We start from the raw sequence: 8710 nt of genomic DNA, 5'->3' as shown, positions 1-8710 counted from the left end.
TTATATCTCTCCAAAGGAGATATAGTTGCTCAGGTTATAGGGAAGTTTAGAAGAAAATTTGCATCCACTTTGGACAGAGTATTCATTATTGTTTTAAAAAACTATAATCTTGAAGATGATCTGATGAATGTATATCTCATATCTTGTTAGAAGCTCACGTAAAACTTCCAAGCCTGGTGGTATTTTCTATTTGAACATATGCATGCGATGCAAACATTATAAACATAAAGACATGTAAAGATTTCATTAGATCTCCCCTCAGGCTCTTGAGAATTTTGTTTTAGAAATCTACAATGGTTACAAATACACAATAAAGAAGTTTTAAATAGCACCGATGTTTTTGAGGCCAAGAACAACTCCGACTCCGATGATATGACCAACGGTGCCACAAGCCAAAGTGTCAGCGAGCGTGAACCCGGCTGGGTCACCCGTTTGTAGACCCGAGTCACGTGCCTCCAGCTTAAGTCCAGCGGTTGCTTTTCTATTCGCTGATGGTGCAAGTCCGAATCTCCCCGCGAACAACATCAGGGTTGTCGACGTTACCATTATCTAGTTAGAGAGTATCTAACATCAATCATTGCTTAAACTTGAATAAATGTTCATTTCATTTTTCTTCAATTACCAGATTTGTTGATGAACCAATGAAGTCACCACACTTTGCACCCAAAGCTCCATTTGCCTTGCGTCTCATGGGCTGAACAGTTGCCTATGATTTTTTTCAATAAGAAAATCAAGAATTAATTAATTTTAGGATATTTACAACAAATTATTTCTACAGTGTGATATACTTGATACTAGATCAATAAAAATTATTCATATAATCTGACAAATAATCTCGAATGAATCTACCATTAAAACATATAATAATCAACGACAAAATTGACCGTCAAACTCTTTATTTTTAAATTTTAAGCAAAAAAAAATTGTTAATGCTTGTACGTTTCATAAAAGTGAGAAGACGATGATGAAATCACATTTTTTAAATCTAAAAACAAATGAAAATTACTAACCAGGCCTTGAACAGGAGCTGCAGAGATCTTGCTGGCTCTAAGACCATTGAACTGAGGCAGTGTAGTCATCACAGTGCTCGCCATTTTCTTCTGACTTATTTTCGCGAAGAAAAAAACTTGTATTATCTTGGGCGATCTGTGTTGCAGATTTATGATTATACCAGTTTTTTTCTTCTTATTTGTCTTTAAAATGATTTAGCCAAGAATCATCGTGTGGCTTTGGCGATCACAGAATGGATTCTGCTTTGTTACCTCTTGCTGACGCGTCGTATAGCTATTGGTGAATTTTAACTCTAGATAAGGCTGTCGTGTCATTATCATATCACATTCACACCGCAGATTTTGTTTCTGAACCTGTTCTTATTCGGGTTTCACTTGAGGCCCATTTATAATTGAGAAGTTTAGGGATAGTGGTATCTTACGTAAATTTTACGAGACAAAGGGGTACAACTGAGAATAGGAAGTATACACATCATTCAGACATTGATTTAGTAGTCATCGACGTTCGGACGAACTTTCCGTGAAGAGACTTTCGAGCTTAGTCAATTATTTTCATCCTCAGTTACTTTCAACGAAATCTCAAATGAATTATTTGGTCAACCGGTCTACTTCTATTTCACACAGTATAACTATTAATTAATTTAATTTACTTTGAGTTCCACAATAACATTGAAATCTAGATGAAAAATTGAAAATTCAATGTTGTGTTTTTCTTTTGCTTCTACCAACTCCAAGAATGAAAGACCGAAAATTAAAGGATCAGTTAAGTCAAACTGTTTGGTCTTAAATTCCATTCTAAGCTGCAGGGTCAAGAAGCTTTTCTTTACACTGGAGTTTATGCAAAAAAATTGGCTGAAGATAGGGTGGAACTTTGGGAGGATTTGTGTCATCATCAAGACTCTGCTATGTTTAGTGGTAAAGCTTGGATGATAGTAGGAGATTTTAATGAGATTTTGGATGGGGAAGAGAGTTCTGCTTATCTGGAGGCTGGTAGAATTTCAGGAGGTATGAGGGATTTTCAAAAAATGGCGTTGCACTGCAAACTTTCTGATATGGGTTATCAAGGAGCTAAATTTACGTGGTGCAATAAGAGAGAGGTGGGTGTTATTTGTAAGAAGCTGGATAGAGTTTTGCTTAATGATATTGCTATCCAGAGGTTCTCGTCTGCTTATTCAATCTTTGAGGCGGGAGGTTGCTCTGACCATCTACGATGTAAGATCAATCTCTTTCCTACTGGAGAAAAGCCGAGGAAGCCGTTTAAATATGTAAATGCTATTGGAAAATTGGAAGTTTTTCTTCCCTTGGTGAGGGAGTATTGGGATGGGACTCCGAGACTATTCCATTCAACTTCTGCTATGTTTCGTTTCTCAAAGAAGTTAAAGGGGTTGAAGCCACTCATTCGGGAGTTGGGAAAAGAGAAGTTGGGGAATCTCACCAAGAAAGCAAAGGAAGCGCACGGGTTGTTATGTGAGAAGCAAAATCAGACTCTTGCTATGCCAAGTGACTTGGCTATTCAGGAAGAAGCAGCTGCTTATGAACGTTGGCTTCATATTGCTAGTCTGGAGGAGGATTTTCTGAAGCAGCGTGCGAAGCTTAACTGGCTAGACTTGGGGGATCAAAATAATACGACATTTCATAATGCCATTCGTTCTCGTAAAGCGCAAAATTCCATTAGGGAGATAAAGTGTAAAAATGGGAGCACGGTTACTCAGCAGAAGGATATAAAAGAAGAAGCAGTTCAATTCTTTTCTGAATTTCTTAACCGTATACCTGATGGCTATACTGGTGCATCTATTGAAGAACTGAAGGAGCTGTTAGAATTTCGGTGTTCAGAAGAAGACTGTACTCTGTTGGAAGCAGAGGTTACTGCAGATGAGATTCGTAAAGTTGTGTTTGCTATGCCGTCTAACAAATCGCCTGGTCCGGATGGTTTTCCCAGTGAGTTCTTCAAAACCTCCTGGTCCATTGTTGCTCAGGACTTCACTATTGCTGTTCAATCAGTATTTAGATATGGATTTCTACCAAAAGGAGTAAATTCGACAATCCTAGCTCTTGTGCCAAAGAAAACTGATTCACTGGAGATGAAAGATTTTTGGCCTATAGCTTGTTGCAATGTGCTCTACAAGGTGGTTTCAAAAATCTTAGCAAACAGGCTAAAGAGGTTGCTCCCGCGCATCATCTCTGAGTGTCAATCTGCTTTTGTTCAGGGTCGGTTGCTAATGGAAAATGTTTTATTAGCAACAGAGTTGGTGAAAGATTATCAAAAGGAGTCTGTCTCGCCGAGATGCGTGATGAAAATAGACATTTCAAAAGCGTTTGATTCAGTGCAGTGGTGTTTTGTGCTCAAAAGTCTGGAAGCTATAGGATTCCCGGAGAGATATATTCACTGGATCAAACTCTGCATTTCTACTCCTTCGTTCTCGGTTCAGGTGAATGGAGAGCTTGCGGGGTATTTTCAGAGCAAGAGGGGATTGAGGCAGGGGTGTTCGCTCTCCCCATACCTATTTGTTTTGTGCATGAATGTTCTCTCACACAAAATAGACAAGGCAGTGCAAGAGAGGAGGTTTCAGTTTCATCCTCGGTGTAAGAACCTTTCTCTTACTCATTTGTGTTTCGCGGATGATCTAATGGTATTTGTGGAAGGGACAAGAGAGTCTATAGAGGGGGCATTATCAGTGTTTGATGGGTTTGAGAAATGGTCGGGACTGTGTATAAGCCTTGAGAAGTCGACTATCTATATGGCTGGTATTAAAGAGGAGGAAAAGAGTAGTATATTGGTCAACTTTCCTTTTGCTGTGGGTACACTTCCTGTGCGCTACTTGGGGCTTCCTCTCCTAACCCAAGCAATGAGGAGATCTGACTATCTTCCATTGGTGGAAAGGATTCGGGGGAAAATATGTTCGTGGACCTGTCGGTTTCTTTCATATGCGGGGAGGCTTCAGTTGATTCAATCAGTTCTTATGAGTATAATAAACTTCTGGGCATCTGTTTTCAGACTTCCTAGCAGGTGTATGAAGGAGGTAGAGCAGTTATGTGCCTCTTTTCTTTGGACAGGACCAGTTTTGAAGTCAACTGGTGCAAAGGTTAATTGGGGGGAAATCTGTAAACTTAAGATTGAAGGAGGTCTTGGGGTACGAGCTTTAAAAGAGGTGAATACTGTGTATGGTCTAAAGCTAATTTGGAGGATGCTTTCGGCTGACTCTTTATGGGGTAAATGGATAAAGAAGTATTTGTTGAAGAAGAGAAGTTTCTGGGCAGTAAAATCAAACTCTCAAATGGGATCATGGATGTGGAGAAAGATGTTGAAGCTTAGGGACATTGCAAAATATTTCTACAAAATGGAGATTGGGAATGGAAGACATATATCATTCTGGTATGATTGCTGGTCGGATAGAGGTGTGATGTTTGATCTTTTGGGTGAGAGAGGCATCATAGATTTGGGTATAAGAAAGGAGGCTACTCTCGAGGAAGCGATCATGAATTTGCGTAGAAGAAGGCGCCACAGATCAGATATTCTTCAAGAAGTTGAAAGGATACTTGATTCGGTGAGAAGTAATATTCAGGGTGAGAGAGATGATGTCAGTAATTGGAAACGGAGGTCGGGATTCGGAGGGGCTTTCTCAACTAATGAAACCTGGATGATGATAAGGGAGACTAACGTGCAGTGTGACTGGTCTCGGGGTGTTTGGTTTGCAAAAGCAACTCCCAAATTTGCATTTACAACCTGGCTGGCTATGAAGGATAGACTATCCACAATGGATAGGATTATGAAATGGAGCCAAGGAGTTGATACTGCATGTGTGCTATGTAAGGCTGCTATAGAGACTCGCAATCATCTGTTTTTCGAATGCTCTTATGCTTCACAGCTATGGGAGTATCTCGCAAAGGGTATATTGCTGGGTATCTATTCCATCAACTGGTCTTCATTGGTGAGGATAGTTACAAGTGGAAGTTTGGATAAAAAGGGAATGTTCTGCATTAGATATGCTTTCCAGGCTGCTATCTATGCTATTTGGAGGGAGAGAAATCGTATCAGGCATGGGGAGAAACCTTTACCTATTGCCATGCTACAAAAGTTTACTGAGAAGGGGATTAGAAACAAGTTGAGTTTGATGAGTACAAGGAAGAGGAGAGGTTTAGAGACTGCTCTTCAATTTTGGTTTCAAACCAGACTTTAAATAGAATGTTAGAAATATTTTAAAGTTTGATCTTAGTTTTTAAAGAGGATTACACAGGATGTAAAAAGACTTTTTTGGTAAATAAAATTTAACATTCATTCAAAAAAAATAAATAAATTCCATTCTAATATACGTACGTTTTTACAAAATATATAGTCAGATATTGTGTTTGTTTTTATGTAAATGCTCCTATCTACATATAGGAATACAGAATATTTATAAGATTGTAAATCATCATTAGTTGGCCTGTTATTAACAAGAAAATTGGAACTACATAACCTAACACAAAAGCCGACACAGCAGACTCTTGCTCTTGTATGTATGATTAAGCAGCCGTAACTATTAAAATTATCAAGCTGCCAAAGAATAAATGGTAAGAAGACACTGTCAACAAGGCGTATTATTATTACTTTGACCAACTAAGTAGAAAAAATTGAAGATGTCGTTTTCTTATCAAAGAGAAGTTTAGAAAATTAATTTCATCTAGATGGAGTTGTTGGATCTGGTTTATCTTAACCGAGACTGATTTTATTAGTTAATCACTTGCGCTTACTCATAATTATAACTAAACCGAGTATTAGACCGACAGTCACCGTCCGTACCGAACGATGTAATAAATTGGACCGGGTCAAAACATTTATTCTTCATCAATGATTTTGTGTCTTCCTAGAAGCTACATACAGTATATGCGCGTGTTATCATATAAGATTTCTTCGTCTATATAACACACTTAGAGATCAATTCCAAAACATATCAATCTCCTTCTTGCTACAACACACATCACTTGAATAACACTTAGAGATCAATTCCAAAACATATCAATCTCCTTCGTCTATATAACACTTCTACATCACTTGAATAATTCTTCGACAGATAAGATAAGTCAAAGTATGGAGAAGTCAACGATCAAAACTCCATTGAGAAAGCTAAGAAGAAGACGAACAAAACGATCCTGGAAACTGAAGCAAAAGCTCAAGCTGGCATGGAAGTCTATCAAGATCAGGGTCAGGTCACATCTTCCGAATTTCTTGTCAACCAAGAAACGCCTCACACACATGAAATCAAGAAATCAAGAACAAGAATTAGCCCAAACGGCCAGGAGGATCTGCAAAATCTCCAACGACGCCACCAACTCTCTGGCTTATCTGCTTCAGCTTCCAAAGTATTCAGCCTCTGATTTTCTAGACCGCGGGGATATGATGACTCCAGCTGCGTCTCCAAGGGAAAACATATCCAAAGCGTGGCGTGAGCTTCACGGTTCCAAGAACTGGGAGAATCTTCTTGATCCTCTGCATCCATGGCTGAGGAGAGAGATAACCAAATATGGAGAGTTCGTTGAATCAGTCTATGATTCACTCGATTTCGATCCTTTATCTGAGTTTTGCGGAAGCTGTAGATACAACAGGAACAAACTCTTCGAAGAGCTTGGTTTAACAAGACATGGCTACAAGGTAACCAAATACATCTACGCCATGTCTCATGTCGATGTTCCCCAGTGGTTCTTAAGATCATCTTTGGGAGAGACATGGAGCAAAGACTCGAACTGGATGGGTTTTGTCGCTGTGAGTGGAGACAGAGAGTCGTTAAGGATCGGTCGGAGAGACATTGTTGTGGCGTGGCGTGGAACCGTGACTCCTACTGAATGGTTCATGGATCTTAGAACTAGTAAAGAGCCGTTCGATTGTAAAAGTGAACATGGCAAGAATGTGGTCAAGGTGCAAAGCGGGTTCTTCAGTATCTACAACTCCAAAAGCGAGCTCACAAGGTACAACAAAGAAAGTGCATCTGAGCAGACAATGGAGGAAGTGAAGCGGTTAGTGAAGTTTTTCACGGATAGAGGCGAAGAGGTGAGCTTAACCGTGACCGGTCATAGTCTTGGAGGCGCGTTGGCTCTTATGAACGCTTACGAGGCAGCCAGAGATGTTCCGGAGTTATCTGGTAATGTTTCTGTGATCTCGTTTGGTGCGCCGAGAGTAGGTAACTTGGCTTTCAAGGAAAGGATGAACAGTTTAGGTGTTAAGGTTTTGCGTGTTGTGAATAAGCAAGACATTGTCCCTAAACTTCCAGGTATCGTGTTCAACAAGGTTCTAAACAAACTCAACCCCATAACTTCGAGGCTCAGCTGGGTCTACAGGCACGTTGGAACGCAGCTTAAGCTAGATGTATTCAGTTCCCCTTATATAAAACAAGATTCTGATCTGGCGGGGTGTCACAATCTAGAGGTGTATCTCCATGTTTTGGATGGCTTCCACCGCAAGAAATCAGGGTTTAGGGTTAACGCCAGGAGAGACGTTGCCTCTGTGAACAAGAGCACAGATATGTTATTGGATCATCTGAGAATACCTGAGTGTTGGTACCAAGTGGCACATAAGGGTCTGATCCTTAACAAACAGACCGGTAGGTGGGTGAAGCCGGTCCGTGCGCCAGAAGACATCCCCTCTCCATTATCGACCGGACCAAGACCAATTTATAGCTTATGAAAAATAATATATTTCAATTCCATTTGTTCGTTTTTTGAATGTTTTGTTTTTGTGAGTTTTGGTTACAACATTTAAAGTGAATGTACAGAGATCAAGTTGTGGAAGTATATTAGAGTTTGACCAGTGCTAAGTGCGGATATTTTTTTTCAATTTACTATTGCAATTTTAATTCTGTAAGGTTTATAATTAATTAAGTTTTTAAAATTCAAGTCTATCAAATTGTAAACTGTTTAAAAATCAAACATTTGAATTCAATGAAAATAGATCTAAGTTGTGAAAGTAATGCATAACTAGACATTGACTCGCGCGCCCGCGCGGATATTATTTTCAATTTGCAGTGTTTATATTTATTATTGTTTACTTATTTGTTTTAGATTTGTATAAGTGTGATTATCTAATTAAATCGGCGGAAACGGTGTGAGCTGGAGTTCGCTATAAATCTTTCCGGAAATCGCAAAGAAAGAAAACAGTGTAGATTCGGGTTTTTTTAACCCAAAAAACATAACAATCATATTTATATGCTGGGTAATAAGGTTAAGCATGATGGGTTTCGATATTTACCAGATGGTCCACGTTTTTTTTTAATATGATGCACAAATCATAATATTATGACAGAGTGGCCCAATTAGTCAACTAAGTTAATTATGTTGGGCTTTCAAATTTGAATTACCATAACTATATATATATATATTTGTGTGCTTTCCAATAGTTTTTATTATTACTGTTTAAAGAATATATTATTATAGCTTTTAAATATTCGTAAAATCACCATGTTTTAGTAAAATTTAATAAAACACCCACTATATTATCTTATTACTCAAATATTTCAACACTGACTTTAATGTTTACATTACCAAATAAAATGATAATTTTAACAGCAGCATACTTTAATAATTGGACACCGAACAAACTGAACAAAATACATCAATCTCAAATCTCCAAAAAAATATAATTGTGTAAAATAAATGTTTAACATATAATATTTTATAACATACACCCGCACGGGTGCGCAGTATTATTTTCAATTTGCAGTGTTTATATT

At 38.5% G+C, this 8710-nt stretch overlaps 2 protein-coding genes across 2 annotated transcripts; one reads left to right on the top strand and one right to left on the bottom strand.

The window, feature by feature from the left end:
* Nucleotides 1-219: 219 nt before the first annotated feature.
* On the bottom strand, nt 220-1361 carry LOC106411080 (photosystem I reaction center subunit psaK, chloroplastic-like). The gene is made up of 3 exons (XM_013851765.3): nt 1011-1361; nt 623-706; nt 220-549 (listed from the first exon to the last, which is right to left on the bottom strand). The coding sequence occupies exons 1-3, from the start codon at nt 1092-1094 to the stop codon at nt 322-324; spliced, it is 396 nt and encodes a 131-aa protein (XP_013707219.1). The 5' UTR covers nt 1095-1361; the 3' UTR covers nt 220-321.
* Nucleotides 1362-5920: 4559 nt separating this feature from the next.
* Nucleotides 5921-7818, top strand: LOC106409269 (phospholipase A1-Igamma1, chloroplastic-like). The gene has a single exon (XM_013849926.3). The coding sequence runs from the start codon at nt 6079-6081 to the stop codon at nt 7666-7668; it is 1590 nt and encodes a 529-aa protein (XP_013705380.1). The 5' UTR covers nt 5921-6078; the 3' UTR covers nt 7669-7818.
* The last annotated feature ends 892 nt before the right edge of the window (nt 7819-8710 follow it).

This window comes from Brassica napus, chromosome C5 (genome assembly GCF_020379485.1).
Source record: "Brassica napus cultivar Da-Ae chromosome C5, Da-Ae, whole genome shotgun sequence".
NCBI classification, from domain to species: domain Eukaryota; kingdom Viridiplantae; phylum Streptophyta; class Magnoliopsida; order Brassicales; family Brassicaceae; genus Brassica; species Brassica napus.
The sequence above is the reverse complement of the archived record's forward strand: the minus strand, read 5'-3'. Positions and strand labels throughout refer to the sequence as shown.

What these genes read in the sequence shown, in the direction of transcription:
- LOC106411080 (XM_013851765.3), bottom strand. Translation starts at nt 1,094, where the DNA reads ATGGCGAGCACTGTGATGACTACACTGCCTCAGTTCAATGGTCTTAGA. An exon ending in CAGCTCCTGTTCAAGGCCTG is followed by an intron (nt 707 to 1,010) that starts GTTAGTAATTTT and finishes AAAAAATCATAG; the next exon opens with GCAACTGTTCAGCCCATGAG. An exon ending in TTGGTTCATCAACAAATCTG is followed by an intron (nt 550 to 622) that starts GTAATTGAAGAA and finishes CTCTCTAACTAG; the next exon opens with ATAATGGTAACGTCGACAAC.
- LOC106409269 (XM_013849926.3), top strand. Translation starts at nt 6,079, where the DNA reads ATGGAGAAGTCAACGATCAAAACTCCATTGAGAAAGCTAAGAAGAAGA.